At 34.5% G+C, this 16,535-nt stretch overlaps 1 protein-coding gene and 1 long non-coding RNA gene across 2 annotated transcripts; one reads left to right on the top strand and one right to left on the bottom strand.

Moving 5' to 3' along the window:
• Positions 1-2,404: 2,404 nt before the first annotated feature.
• LOC137396164 (uncharacterized) lies at positions 2,405-3,168 on the top strand. The gene is made up of 3 exons (XR_010978489.1): positions 2,405-2,484; positions 2,750-2,815; positions 3,109-3,168. It is a non-coding gene; the product is annotated as an uncharacterized lncRNA (long non-coding RNA).
• A 1,722-nt stretch (positions 3,169-4,890) lies between these two features.
• LOC137397305 (probable serine/threonine-protein kinase kinX) lies at positions 4,891-15,013 on the bottom strand. The gene is made up of 3 exons (XM_068083594.1): positions 14,990-15,013; positions 14,694-14,807; positions 4,891-5,580 (listed from the first exon to the last, which is right to left on the bottom strand). Exons 1-3 carry the CDS (start codon positions 15,011-15,013, stop codon positions 4,891-4,893), a joined length of 828 nt encoding a protein of 275 aa, XP_067939695.1.
• Positions 15,014-16,535: the final 1,522 nt, after the last annotated feature.

A 16,535-nucleotide genomic window follows, 5' to 3' on the forward strand; every position in this document is an offset into this window, starting at 1 on the left:
GTAACTATAGTTACCTATAGTAACTATAGTTACCTATAGTTACTATAGTTACCTATAGTTACTATAGGTGACTATAGTTACTTAGGTTAACTTACTATTTTGTTACTAATTTTTAATATGTACAGCACTTGTATAAAATTTTGACGATTTTTACCAAAGAATGTTTGCATTATTTTTCACCATATGATGCCAACCCTGGAACGGATCAAAATCGTATTCTAAGGACTGTATATAATTGTATCTTGAGGGTGGACTGTATATAATCATATCCTGAGGATGGACTGTATATAATCGTACCCTGAGAGTGGACTGTATATAATCGTATCCTGATGGTGGACTGTATATAATCGTACCCTGAGAGTGGACTGTATATAATCGTATCCTGATGGTGGACTGTATATAATCGTATCCTGAGGAGCATGATGAATTGGTAAAATAATGGCGCAGATTCCTCCAATTGCTTGTAAACACTTGCAAGGCAGAAGCCAGGAAATGAAGTGTGTCAGCACATGGTATCAGCACATGCTGTCGCAATGTTACATATCGGCCAAAAGTTTTTATTCTTCGACCAAACACGGCCTTGAAGGATGAAGAGACGGAGGTCAACTGTAGCAGTAAAAAGGGTGACCTCAGTTCATCTAACCACAGCAGTTACATGACTCATACTCGAGTTTATGATTACAGTCTATGATTACAGTAGAGGCTCTCATAACGTAAATAATCTGTTCCGAGAATGTTTGGGCTATAGAGATTTCACGTTATAAGAACAGTGAAATACATGTAAATTGCCCAATCCATTTTAAAATCTTCCCAAACTCACCCATTTGAGCCTTCAAAAGGACGAACCAGACTTAACCTTTTAATTGAACAACTGTCTGGTAAATGTAGTATTGCTGGCTCGTATCGACAACTTTTCTACTTTTTTTTCACGTCTACTCGGTTTATGGTCTATGATTACGGTAGTTTTACAATAAGTTGAGGGGAACACACTCCTTTTTTTCTAGACATCAAGGTCTATTCTTCAAAGGCAAAATAATAGAAAATGTTTTATTTATCTAAAATAAAAGAAAACTAAAATTTGTGTTTACCATATGTTATAAGAGCAGTGTCTGTCTAACCGTCTCGTCTGTTTGTCTGACCGTCTGTCAATCCGTCACCAGGGTTCAAGGTTAGGATAAAAGATAGCGTTCGACAAGACTCCAGTTTGTGACATTTAGCTTGGCATACCCATCCGCACCAATCGATCGTCTTTAAGTATTTCTGAATAGTTGCACACATGCTTATTCTCTGTACTTTATCGCCACAACTGACTGATCTCTCACAGCGAACTAGACTGACAGGGTACTAGCATATATATACTAGAGATAACACTAGACATCACCTTTTTACTAAATGAGTCAAGAGAGAAAATAGTGTTTTAAGACTAGCCAAGTGATTCTTATGATTCAAATCGAATTTGAGAACTGACACCGACTTGACGCCTTACGTTATGTGAAAGTTCCTACACAATATGATGTAAAATTGAATTTAACTTTTATAATTGAATTAACATTTATAATCACTGCTCACTTGTACATTAACATGGACTAGCACAACCCTAGCTTTTATCTTACTCACATTTTATTATTATATACAATTATAATCACTGCTCACTTGTATATTAACATAGACTAGCACAATCCTAGCGTTGTTTATTGTATCTTCAGTAGCTTTTATCTTACTCACATTTTATTATTATATATACATTTATAAATCACGGCTCACTTGTACATCAACGCGAAAGTGAATTTCGCGAAATTGGATTTCGCGAAATTTCACATCATATATATTATATAGTCAACTTTCGCGAAATTCAATTTCGCGAAAAGTGAATTTCGCGAAATTGGATTTCGCGAAAGTGAATTTCGCGAAATTGGATTTCGCGAAATTTCACATCATATATTATATAGTCAACTTTCGCGAAATTGAATTTCGCGAAATCTGTTTAGCTGATTTTACAATTTCGTGATCATAAATTACACAAGTTTAATCAACCATAATATTGATTCTGCTTACTATATAAGCAACGAGAAAGAATAAGTTTTTCATCTCATTTTATTTATAATAGTTTACAATGTGTGCTCGAGACAAAAACGTGGATAGACTCCTAACTCAGACAAAATGCATCGACACGTGTGTTGAGATATGGGGCTACTGCCCTTGGGGTAGAGAGGTAGATCCTGAAAAACAAGGCTTTTCGATTCAAGATCAAGCTTCAAAAGAAAGTAAGTACTACATTATAATATTTTACTAAATTATATTTTTGATTAAAGGAAACTTGAGAATATAAACTACATATTAAATATATTTCGAATTATAGGGTTTGCTTAAATGAAACAATTAAATTATACAAAGTAATTTTGGAAATTATTGTAGAAATCATTGGTCATGCAGCAGCAAAGAGAGGAGTTCTTTCGTAACTTCGATGTTACATTGACTTTAAAAGTAAGTATTACATTATATTTATTTCGTCTAATATCGTTGTATAATGATAAAACATGTAACTAAAGATCAAATACATTCAACAAAATTCACTCCAATTGGTATGTAGGAATGTTGAAATGAGTATCAATCTGTGAAAACAGTAATTAATATTTTGTATAACTCCACTTTAAAACAAAAGGAGTTGGAATTGAAATTCAAAGTAAGACCTGACTGTGTTTTAATTTGTCTGCATGTTCTACTCTGACTATAATCAATGCAATTGTAGGATCCTGGGCATCACCGAACTAAATATAGTCCTTTTCGGAGAAGGCTTTATGAATTTGAATCTTCAGTAAGTAGTACATTATATTTATTTCTTTATTTTAACTGAATATCCTCCTCTGTCTGTGTGTCCTAGTCTGACTATGTGATGTAACATATTTGTTTTTCTTATTGTCTGTATGTCCTACTCTAGCTGATTGCATATCCTATTCTGTCTGTATTACATCTTGCATATCATTCTATGATTCGATGACTAATGCAATTGAAATTTACAATTTAAGTTGGAGTCCATTGTGAATGTGGAGTCTACTATCTCAGCAAGGTTATAGTAATCCATCCTGACTGTAATCATTGCAATTGCAGGCTCCCGTATCTCAACAGGAAGATTCCATTCAGAAAAAGGATGGATCTTCTTCTTCTTCAGTAAGTATTACATTATATTTGATTTTTAGTTTGAATGAATGATCTAATCTGATTGTATGTCTTACTTTTACTATATCTCACTAAAAATAATGTATGTTTTGATTGTAGACAGTTCATTCTCATTCGACAATGAAAGAAGAAGAAGAAAATTGGGATTGAATGAAATTCAATAGTCTTTTTTATATTATGTTTTAGCATTTTTATATACAAAACTTTTATTCAATAACATATCCATTGATAGTAAGTTTAAATCCCTATGATATATCATCAAATAAACTATATAAAATTTAATCATAATATCATTTCCTTAACTCATTACTGTCTTGATATACAGAGTTTATAATCTTTGTTTAATTTCTCTCTGAATTCCTTCAGATTGCATGCTCCGTCAATTCTGAAAAGTTTTAATCCTGATGACGACTTAGAGTTCATGTAAATCTCACTTCGATCCAATATCATGAGAGCTGGTGTCAACCATTGAAATGATGAGGGAATGTTATACTTTTGAGGTTCGATGATCGAACATAATACCACACGCTCTCCCTTACGTTCAACGAAGAATTGCAACGCAATCTCACAATTGTCATTTTCTTCAGACTTATTTGCTTGTATTACTTCTAACGAAGCTGGAATATCCAAAACTTTTAGATCAATCCATTTCCATGGTTCTTGCATTTCCTCGGTTTTAAAAACTGTTGCAATAGGTGACGTAATTTTCTCATCTCCTTCCATATAATTTTCCTTGGATTCGAATAACCGCTTTACTACCGAACTTTTTCTTGATGATCTTCGTAATGACGTAGTTCTGTTCAATCTAGACTTGGTTGGTCTTCTATACTCTCTTTGTTTCATATTCAATTGGGAAGTTCTTTCAGAAATAATGTCGATATTCATACTATTGGAAGTTGACTCCTCAGAAGCTCCAGTAACAATCAACACTAACTAATAATACTTCATCAATTTATACATTATCTTTAAAAAAGTAGTGGAACCATAACAGCGATGGATAATTTCAGAATTTATGAAGTTTACAATCAAAATGAATATTCGTTCGCAGACACATCATTCTCATTCGGGATCGGAAAAAAGAAAATACATACAAGCTCCGACGATCTCGAAATCCATCCGCCACCGTCCGTCAACCCGTCGCCACCGAGCTCTCCGTCAATCCCCGAAACGGCACGGAAGAGCGACCTCTACCGGACGCCAACGAAATCCGATAATCCCAAATACAACCGCGAATCGTCTCGCGGCCCGACTCACCACTCGGCCACCGACACCACCACCGCGACGTCACCAACCAACTCACACCATTACTCGCACCACGAATCACACAGATCGCCATGACTCACACCATGACTCAACACCGCCTAGCTCCGCCCCCCAACTGTCAATCAAACAGATCCTGATGTGATGTCACTTCCTGCTCCCTAAGCTCCGCCTAGTGTGTGTAGATCTGCTCTCATTATACTACTTACATGCTACGAGTTTTTGAGCTTCGAAGTTGTGGTTTTAATCGTAGGAATGAGGAGGACGTATTTACATGATAACGCAGGTGTGGTCGCACAACTCCCAATTGTTCGTAGCTCACGAGTTCACAAGCTACGAAGAAAATGTCACACAACTCCACGTTTTCTATTTTAGTCTGTTGTGTTTTTAGCTACAACGGGGTGCATACTTTATATCGTGACTGACACTTCTAAAATGTGTCTAAGGTCAATGTCAAAGCATGTAGGCAATTTTTCTTTCAATTTTTCTTTCACTCTCTCCGTACCAATAGGTCTTTCCAGGTTTCACATCCATTGCTGCCGGGTTATCTGTAACTTTTGGCTCAGAACCAGCAAGCTGGTCATCATTACCACTCTTAACAAAGCTTTTGGGTTGGACTTCCTCTTTGGGTTCCTCAACCTTACCCTCCACACTACTAGAATCTCTGCTAAGAACTACTCTCACAACGGAGGTATCAGGTTGGACTTCCTCTTTGGGTTCCTCAACCTTACCCTCCACACTACTAGCATCTCTGCTAAGAACTACTCTCACAACGGAGGTTTCAGGTTGGACTTCCTCTTTGGGTTCCTCAACCTTACCCTCCACACTACTAGCATCTCTGCTAAGAACTACTCTCACAACGGAGGTTTCAGGTTGGACTTCCTCTTTGGGTTCCTCAACCTTACTCTCCACACTACTAGAATCTCTGCTAGGGACTACTCTCACAACGGAGGTTTCAGGTTGGATTCCCTCTTTGGGTTCCTCAACCTTACTCTCCTTTCTAGTATCTCTACTAGGAGTAGCAGGTACAGAACTTGTGTTCTTTGCACTCCTCTGAGCCCTTTTTTGCTTTCCAGCAGCCAAGTGCATCTGAGCCTCTTTATACTCCCTCTCAATCTCCTCCTCCAACTCTCTCGTCCTTCTCTATAGCAGACAATGCGTGTTTTTACTGCTCCTCTATTTCCCTCCTATGCAAGAGCATAACTCTCCTCTGCTCAATGGCAGCCTCAGTCGAAACAGACTCAGACTCCATCTTTTCTACAAAACTATCTACTTTAGCAACAAAAGGTAAACTAAAACTAGGCTTTTTCAACTTAGACTCAGGTCCCCTATTGCTACTATTCTCTACCCTAAGCTTAATACCAGCAGCAATCTCTTTATAGGAAAACCCACCAAGAGTACAACATTCAAATTCATGATCTAACTTTCCACAAAATCTACACAATTTCTTCTTACAATCTAGAATTTAGAGGATTTGTATTATCCTACATATAATATAATGAATAATCATATATAATGAATTTCGTGTACAAAAATTAAATTCTTTAGATATTACATATTGTATAAAATTTTGTTGGTTGAGAAACCTACTGGGGAACTCATCACCTTAAAAAATGGGACGGTGGTCCTCTTCCGGCGCATTGCCAGAGGAGGGCCGCTTACTTCCTACGTGGTGCGGAAATGACAAAAGTAGGTGTCGGCCAGCTCAAACATGCTGGCCAAATATAAAAAATTCAAATATACATGTATATACATGTAACAAACCATGTATATACATGTATATACACGTATATACACGTATATACACGTATATACACGTATATACACGTATATACATGTATATACACGTATATACACGTATATACACATGTAAATACATGTATATACATGTATATACGTGTATATACATGTATATACATGTATATCCACGTATATACCTGTATATATACATGTATATACATGTATATACGTGTATATACATGTATATACATGTATATACACGTATATACGTGTATATACAAATAAAAAACTACAAATAGCAAACATTTTATTATATATATATTTCGACAAGCTTAAGTTGCTCAAAATTATTGAGTAAAGAAGCTTAGCCAATGGCAGCTACACCTGCCACTGTTTATAACTTGCTTTAAATCTTGAGAGAATGTGTAGCATAAGAAGTGAGAAATGTTTTTCAACAAACTGTTTTAGCTATGCCTCGAGCTTTCAAACATTTAAATTATGCATTTGCAGGGCACACAGAAATAAACGAACCCGATTTAAAAGTTAGAATGGTGAATACTGCATGTATTAAATAAAAATGAAAGTTTTTGTGCAAAAAATTCAGTATTACCCTAGCAAGGCCGGGAATTCCTCTAGTTTTCATATTAAACAAAAAATTGGGCAAAGAATTGTTTTCTGCCGTCGTGATCAAACATCAATGCAAAGATTTTCACTTCGGTTATCATGACCGAAATTATAATGTAGGCGAAAATGCTCCGCCAGAGCTTCAAAATGCTCCGCATACCTCAACATAATTTCTGAATGACACGTAAGCGTATATTTAACAATAATATGACTACCATAATTTTAGTACGCACCGGTATGTGCCTTTTCCAAAATTCTTACGTGTCACGGGGCGAGATAAAAGTCACACATTCATGTTTTTAGTAATGATAAAATATGGTTTTGCCCTCAGTGGAAGAGTGAGAGTGGATGCAACTCAGTCCAAGGCTATTTGTGTTGAGCTCCTAGAAGTGGTGGTGAAAAGCGGAGTATTTTATTGAGTTCACCATGGCACTGAAATTGTTTTTCCAATAAACTATGCTACTCACAGGCTAATCATAATTTGAGATATATTGAGCAAAAATTCAATACATGTGGAGTCTATTGAAAGTACAATAGTCAATATAGCAGGTAAATCTTATGCCTAATGCCTTTATTGAAAATCCAAATGTACGTTGTCATTAACATTGGCTATCGTTGACTGCTAGGTTACCGCATGGTGCTTACATGTTCGCTTGTTGGCGTAACCAACATTATTCTAGTGATCTCCGAATTCTGATTAACTCAAATTAACATTTTTGCTTATCTCATGTACCATTGTCACTATATTTTTGTTTATCTCATGTACCATTGTCACTATATTTTTGTTTATCTCATGTACCGTTGTCACTATATTTTTGTTTATCTCATGTACCGTTGTCACTATATTTTTGTTTATCTCATGTACCGTTGTCACTATATTTTTGTTTATCTCATGTACCATTGTCACTATATTTTTGTTTATCTCATGTACCGTTGTCACTATATTTTTGTTTATCTCATGTACCGTTGTCACTATATTTTGTTTATCTCATGTACCATTGTCACTATATTTTTGTTTATCTCATGTACCATTGTCACTATATTTTTGTTTATCTCATGTACCATTGTCACTATATTTTTGTTTATCTCATGTACCGTTGTCACTATATTTTTGTTTATCTCATGTACCATTGTCACTATATTTTTGTTTATCTCATGTACCATTGTCACTATATTTTTGTTTATCTCATGTACCATTGTCACTATATTTTTGTTTATCTCATGTACCATTGTCACTATATTTTTGTTTATCTCATGTACCGTTGTCACTATATTTTTGTTTATCTCATGTACCATTGTCACTATATTTTTGTTTATCTCATGTACCGTTGTCACTATATTTTTGTTTATCTCATGTACCGTTGTCACTATATTTTGTTTATCTCATGTACCGTTGTCACTATATTTTTGTTTATCTCATGTACCATTGTCACTATATTTTTGTTTATCTCATGTACCGTTGTCACTATATTTTTGTTTATCTCATGTACCGTTGTCACTATATTTTGTTTATCTCATGTACCGTTGTCACTATATTTTTGTTTATCTCATGTACCATTGTCACTATATTTTTGTTTATCTCATGTACCATTGTCACTATATTTTTGTTTATCTCATGTACCATTGTCACTATATTTTTGTTTATCTCATGTACCGTTGTCACTATATTTTTGTTTATCTCATGTACCATTGTCACTATATTTTTAAATTCAAATTTCTAGTTTGTCCAGAATTAAACAGAATATAATAGTTCAATAGATGGAGGAAAAATTACCAGTGACTGAGTGAGTATCAGGCGATATATTTTTAAAATAATATTATGAAATAAATATAAATGTTATTTATATACATGTATATTTATGTATTATATAATTATATAAATATATTTATTGATTTATTACATATTTGAAATTACACATAATTTTAAATCGTTATCATAGTTTATCTATATTTTTACAATATTACGTGCAATGAACAATACTACTGCGTACTACATACAATACATGAGTGATAAATGTATAACTATTATAGTATTTTATCATGTTTTATTTTATTAGTTAGCGTTAGTCACAGTGTAATAATTGTAATAACTTATTCAATTACATTTTCATTTACTATATTATATTATATTGTAAAATGTGTATTATGTTATATTATTAAATTAATAAATATTAAACTTAAATATGTATTTAAATATTAAATATATGTAGGACTATGATATTAAATATTTTATAATAGCAATAAATCATATAAAAATAATACATTTTTATAGTTTATAAAAGCATGCAACATGCAGTATATTAATTTTAAAATTTCCAATTGAAATACGACTGGTAGCAATATTGATAATTTAATTATTTGATATAACATTATAAATCATATTGATTGTAAACAAAATGCTGTCACAATATTGTTGGTTATTTTATGTCTAATATTGCAGTGCCTAGTAGCTGCTCTGCTCCAGGTTGCTCAAATAGAAGTAGTAATAGTAACCATACCTATCACCGATTTCTCAAAGCGGAGGCGCTCAATGGCCATGTGAGATGTTGTCAGAAGACTGTAAACTAATTAAAACAAGGGTGATCCAAAATGTCTATTCATATAGTTTACATGCCTGTACATAATACGTCTATATGTTGCACTAGTGTTTCTATCAAATGTCACAATAAAATTAGTTATAAGCGATGTTCATATTGTAAAATGACTGCATGACACTCATTTGGTTTTCAGATGTTTATATTACATGTAGGTTTTAAGTTTATGTTTTTCTTTTAACTCTTTTTTTTAAATATTCATATTTCTTTCATATTGCATTTAATCAATACTTTTCTACTTGAAAGTTTATATAGAATTTTTAAATGCTAAACTTGTTATAGCAACTATATTTGAACATTTATACTAACTGTTACGGAGAGATAGCTTATGAAATCAATTATATTTTGCAATCTTATCTCTGACTGCAATTATATTTAATAATCATTAAAAAATTATTCTACTTCTAGTCAATAACAAAATATATTATATTACTTGATTGAACTTCCATTTACTACAGGCAGGTTTGTTATTTTGAGATTAAACTCTTTCTGGCTACACATTTGGAATATATAACTTTCTTTATGTACATATTTACATTAATCGCATACATGATAAATGATGTCATGTACCATGTACATTATACCATGTAACCTGGTTAATGTAATGTATAACATAATATGAGGGGAATTTTGCGCTCATGTATACATTCTGGTGAGTAATTTCCTAGGGAAAGGTATATGAATGAATAGGGCACATTCTGGGCTTTTTATTGGTTACTCCGGTTAGAGAATTTGCTTTCAAAAAATTTGATATTTCAGACGCCAAAATTAAAACAATTCATATTAGCTGTTATGGTATAACTGGATAAACCCCGCCAGTGCTTTACCGCAAGTCGACCGATGCATCCACTTTCACTCAGATTTTATCGAGCAGATTTTAACTTCTGCAACACTAGCAGTTCGTTATCGTCACTGAATTATGCCGTAATACCCCTGAAATGGCCAAGGTCATTTATCAGCGTAACAATTTGATCGCCATCTTGAACTATGTTACATGGTTAGGGCCCCTTTATAGAAACCTAGCAACATTATACAACATTTAATCTCAATGAGCTTGGGGGTGCCCTTATCCATCCTCAATTTTAATCAACCTATATATCAAAGTCAAGCTAGCTAAAGATTCATAGGCTATAAGTTTTTGTTGTAGATGGCTATTAGCATAGTTTCAACAATAAGCAGACAACTCTACATGTATTTGGGCTCAACATAATTTGCCTTTCTCATCAACAGATGTTTCCACAGGATTTAAGAGTATCATTGGCATTGCTCGCCTTACTAGCCCAGTGAACTTCAGCTTTAGAAATTATTGACTATCTAATGAGAGATCACAATAGCTGTTTACATCACCAAGAGCAAAAAACTGGCCAAAACTGTTGTATACATTTGACTAAAATCTTGCAACCTACATTGCTTTGTTCGAAAAATGGTTTGATTGGCCTCGAGCCTAGATTAGCTTTAGCTACTGCACCAGTAGGTCCCAACACTCAATATATCTTGATTTGTATTATATTTTTAAGTGTTATTCATTGATATAGACCAAAAGCAAACTATAAATCTTAATTACATTATACTTGATCATCAAATTTGTTTGTGATTAAAAAAATGATCTAGACATAAAAAATTAATGAGCCAGATGCTCCGATAATCCTAATATAACGGCTTATAGCATTATAGTATATATAAATTATATAATAAATTGAACTACTCCTGCCTGCATTATGTACTATTTGTATGCATATATAAAGAGAAGTACTAACATAAACGGGCTATAGGCAAATGATGTCACAGCGACATGACAGTTCACTGTCCTCTAAATAATGTTTTTTGTAGCATTTGTCTGATGTTCACTTTATATAAATCTGGGTTTCTCAAGTTGGTAAAGTGGTGCTGCCTTAAATCAAAGCATGTTTTAACCACTAAAGCTAGTAGTGAGAAGTGATGATTATCAATTCCTACAGAAGTGTCTGTACAATGCTGCTTTAATTCAAATATATCATAGCGTGCAATCTCTTCTTTTACACACTTCAGAATCTTAGGATATTTCAAACATTGATTTGCTGATGTAGCCACCGTCAGATACTTTTCGGCGCATAGAACAGTTGTTACAACACCATCAGAAGTAGAAATCAAGCCACCATTGTTATTAACTTTTAACAGAACATGAATACCATCATATTTGCTAACTTCCTTAGACTGAATTAGGGAGAGTCTACATGGCTCACATTGCAACTTTTTAAGCAGTTTTCTGACAAGCCAACCAGATAAATATACAGCAATGTAACCAAGAAGCGCTTGTGATGTAATGTTTAGCATTCCTTCGGGAAGAATAGTTTGTCTGTCAATAACATCTACAACATACTCTTCACTACCAACAGTTGGTGGCACATAGGTAGTAGAAGCTTGTAACAATGCAGTGTCATCACTAGATCTGACATTACCAGTAGCTCCTGGTGTAACACCACATCTTGTAACCAAGCGCCTAAAGATATGCTGGAACTGTTTTACTGATGGGTTGTTGTTCCAGCCTCCTGAAATAATAACAGTTGTCCTTTGTTTCAATTGGAAATAAAATGGAAATTGTGTTAAATATAGACTGAATAATATTGATTTTTAAAAGAAATTTGGTAGGCAGTTGAGGTCCCCATTACAATCAAACATACCAAGAAAATAGATTCATGGTCGAGCATTATCATGGTGTCTAGCGATATATTAATTGATTATATTTAGGTTTTGGTGCCCATTATCTTGAAGCTTGGTGATATCATTTTTTGAAATCTCTTGACTTGGCCCACTTGATCTATTTTGCTTGAAAGCAGCGCGTGGTATGAAAAGCTATATCCAGCAGGTGAAATCACATACTGCAAAGCATAATATGTGTGTTTTCAGCTATAGTTGGATGAGATGACTTACCAAGCACTGTACTACATACCACACTTTTGCACAGCATTAAAGAACAACTCTAGATGGCCTTGTGAGAACTTATACATCAGCAGGTAACCTAAATGACCTTCAGTAGCTTCTCAACTAAACCGAGCACTACATCAACAGCGAACACCAATCCAGTAATGCAAACATACCTACAAACAAACCACCAAAATATGTCAATACATAAACATCGTTCATTTTTTACTGTACATGAGTGATGCTCAAATAGCGGCCTGTGGTGGCCCACTATCAGATTTAACGTGGCCCACCTTACAAGGTCTCCAAAAAATTACTTTTTGCACATGATTATTTGGAATGCAACCCATTGTAGGCTGGTTGGTAAAGCTTTATGTAGAGTATTTCTCTATACAAATGGAGCACATGATCTGTATTCACTAAGGACAACTAGACATAATCTATAGTTTATAGAGTTATAGAAATACAATAATGTTAAGTTAATGTAATATTAAGTTAATAAGTTAAGTTAATAATATAAGTTAATGCAGACTTATAACAATTATGCACTGATATCGCACCACACTACGTGATGCAGCTGCTAGTCTAGAAAACTAAAAAGCAGAACCATCCACACACAAAGATCATAAACTAGAAAAGGGAACAATAAACGAAGAATATTCAACCATAGAAACAAACTGGAATATTGTGAAAAATAACAGACTTTGTCAGGTCACCAAACAAATGAAACAATAGATCATTACCAGAATATGTGTGCAATTCTGATTCAATCCAAAATTTGAATTAGTATTTCAGTCTATTTTGACCATAGTGGAGAGATAGGAAGTGAACAGTAAAACAAGCAACAGTTTCAACAAAAATGTAGTAACACCTAGTGTTGCATAAAGGTGTATCATCCATTGTTCTCAAACTCATAAAAATATGTCTTTATGTCTAGTAAAAATGGAGTTGGACACTTCATACTAGACAACCGTATAGGCTGTTTATAGCCATGGCCTGCAACTGACCGACTATTGTGTATATCAAATAGTCTATCAACTTTCTGCAGAAACACAACAAGAAACCACCTTTACTAACATTGTCTGAATTTAATATTCATTGAATCAGAATATATTGAATTCTTAATATCTACAACTTATATAAGTTAACCTACATTATTCTAACTGCGATCACACTGCGGTATGATTATTGCAAAGACATAATAAGTCTTTGCAATATCAAATTGCAGTAGCACATGGTAGAGGTGGAACGAGACAGGTTTTTTAAGTTCGAGACGAGACTCGAGACACTGTCTTGTGAAAAGTCGAGACTCGAGACACGAGACAGTAAAGTAATGAGCATTTGGTGATGATTTCACTACACAAGTACCAGCTACTCGGTATATATAAATTAATAAATCTATTTTTAAATTGAATTTTCAACTGGTGTAAACGATTTAAATACAACATTTTAATTATTATAGTGATTGCATGTAGTTTTTGTAAACAAAAGTGACACAAACAGCTCTAAAATACCGAAGTTATATATTCTAAGAATTTTGAGCTTGATTGATCATAATTATTATAAACATATTGCTTTGTACATATTTTTACCATCTATTGAATAGTTCTTACTTTTTAATGTAATGTGTAATGAAACCGATAGCCGTCGCTCTACAAATAAATACCGCAACTAAAAGAACACACGATAACGCTTTCATTCTTATTGTTTCAATAATGTTAAGTTTTGTTTATGTGTTAACTGTAGTATGTGAATTATATTTAAATTGTACTCATGAAATTATATTAATTACTGTATACATGTACATTCTTATATTGAGTTAACAAAACGTCATTGTTAACCGAACACGGACTATGGTCGACACGGCCTTTCGTTCGTTTCTCCGTGTCCGGGCAAGTTTTACCCGCGATTGGTAGTATATACGTAAAAGAGGCCCGAATTTTATGAAGGTCAGTTGGTGTTTAGACACGATACGATAAAATACAGACATTTTACCCGCAAAAGTTATCCAATTTATTAAAGTGGATTATCCGAAGAGCAATTAGATACGACCCGGTATCTGTTTTAAGAACACAGAACCGAACTAAAATATAACAGGGCCGTTGTCCGGACTACATGATTAGACTCAGTGGCCAACATAATCAATAGCAACAGGTAGTAACGGACCGGGTAGAACTTTAAAGGCAGCTGCCCGCAATCCGTTACAATATATGGAGTTGTTGCTACCGCAAGAAGCCATGTTTTAACGACCCTGCGCAGGCGCTTTAGTTCTATTTCCTGTCTCGAGTTTGGCAATAGTTAAGTTGAGACGAGACCGAGACGAGACAGGTCGATACTCGAGACGTCTCGTGTCTCGTTCCACCTCTAGCACATGGGACATCAGGCGCAAGCACTAACCTGAATAAACTCAACTGTGGCATCACAGTCTTGAAGCTGTGGCAAGCTTAACTCTTTCAGGATAATTAGAGAATTAGCCACTGATGCAGATAACACCTGGGTAGCAAGAGCAACCTATAAAGGTTATAAGCATACATATAAGCACACTAGCTAAGCTAAATTGGCTAACCAGCTACTAGCAAGCTACTACTAACCAGCTACTAGCAAGCTACTACTAACCAGCTACTATCAAGCATCTTCTAAACAGCTACTGCTGTACTAGTGCTAGTAATGCAGGATTAAAACGCTAAACTCACTTGTGAAATGATGTATGTAGTCATAGTGGTAGCAATTCATGGCACAACAGTGATTTCCAGCAGATACATGAGTTTTTTTGGGATAACTATGATCCGCCACTTCACTAATTACACGCGGAAGCCCATGTAGCATCGTTCAAGATGGCACTCGAATTGTCACACGGAAGTTCATTGGTTTAGATAAGCCGATGCCATTCCAGGGGTAGTATAATTCAGTAGTTACCGTAATTAAATAACCTATACCCAGTGAGTTTAAAATCCCTGGAATGGCAATCACGTGACTTTTACATTGACAGCGATACGTAATGCATACGCCATATTGGAGAGCTAACCGTGTACTAGTTCTGTATGTAAACCAACAGTGAAAAATGACAGAAACGTACATGTTGAATGGTTTTTCCACCTAGGTGTTAATGAAAACTTCTCCTACACAACGTTTAGGGTGCGCTGAGAGAAGTAAACCATTTATAACATATGGAGTGAGATATAATAAATGATAAGTAGATGTAAAATAGATTTTCGTGGACCATGTTATTCATACAAACTGTTGTATTACATATGTATAAACCCAGCAAATGATATATTCAGGCAAATAACAACTGTTCCATTATATTACAGATTATATTATATATGCATAAACCATAATAGAGAAACTTATCACATGAAGTATATCGATAAAAACAACACATATGCTGCCAAAACAGAAACTGTTTTCAAAATTTAAGTGATAATAGCTCATGAATGTATGATATGTATAATACAGTATCTGTAAAAGATGGAATAAACTACTGGAACTACTAAACGGAAATTAAAAACAGTTGTAATGGAGGATAATCAAAAAAATGCAAACAAGGAAATGCAGGAATTAGTGTAATCAGATGATTAAACCTATACATACAGGTTACAGACACAGTGTTAAAGGTGATTCATATATCACTGGATACTGAGCCAAGGTGAATCAGAGTTTCTTAGAACTAAATCAGATTAGAAATAACAGCACAACAACAGATGCAGATGAATATTACAGTGATTACATTGTTACTGGTCTTTAAAAGTACTGTTTTACTATTTTATGCTGCAAAGATACATCTTGCAGTTTGAATGTACGATTCTAACATAATGATGCTGTCGGAGATCATAAAACGACTGAATAAGGTTTCTCATCAATAAAGCAGTGGTTGGATATGCCATCTGCTGTGTCCGCAAGGTGTTTCCCAAGGCATTTCACATCACTAGATCCTACACTACTGATAAAATACACCACACAATGGAGTGGATCTGACTTTGCATTAATACGAATGTATCGATCTGTAGCCAGGAGAATCCTGATGACACCGTCTGATAGACGCACCAATCCTCCATTGTTTTGTAGCTCGAGTGAAGTATAGAGATGTCGGTACAGGATACTTGACTCAGTGGTAACCAGCGACTGACGGCCAATGTCACGACAGCACTTTAGTTAGCTTTCGCACCATGTAGCCAGCTATATAGACTATACTGTTACCTATAACAGAAGTTTGACATCTGAAATCATTGTGGGCTCCAC

This window comes from Watersipora subatra, chromosome 5 (assembly GCF_963576615.1).
Source record: "Watersipora subatra chromosome 5, tzWatSuba1.1, whole genome shotgun sequence".
In the NCBI taxonomy this organism is placed as follows: Eukaryota; Metazoa; Bryozoa; class Gymnolaemata; order Cheilostomatida; family Watersiporidae; genus Watersipora; species Watersipora subatra.

Excerpts from the sequence above, each read along its gene's own strand:
- LOC137397305 (XM_068083594.1), bottom strand. The coding sequence starts at position 15,013 with ATGACTACATACATCATTTCACAA. Across the intron at positions 14,808-14,989 it reads CTACATACATCATTTCACAA|GTTGCTCTTGCTACCCAGGT; the intron begins GTGAGTTTAGCG and ends TAACCTTTATAG. Across the intron at positions 5,581-14,693 it reads CCACAGTTGAGTTTATTCAG|AGAAGGACGAGAGAGTTGGA; the intron begins GTTAGTGCTTGC and ends TGTCTGCTATAG.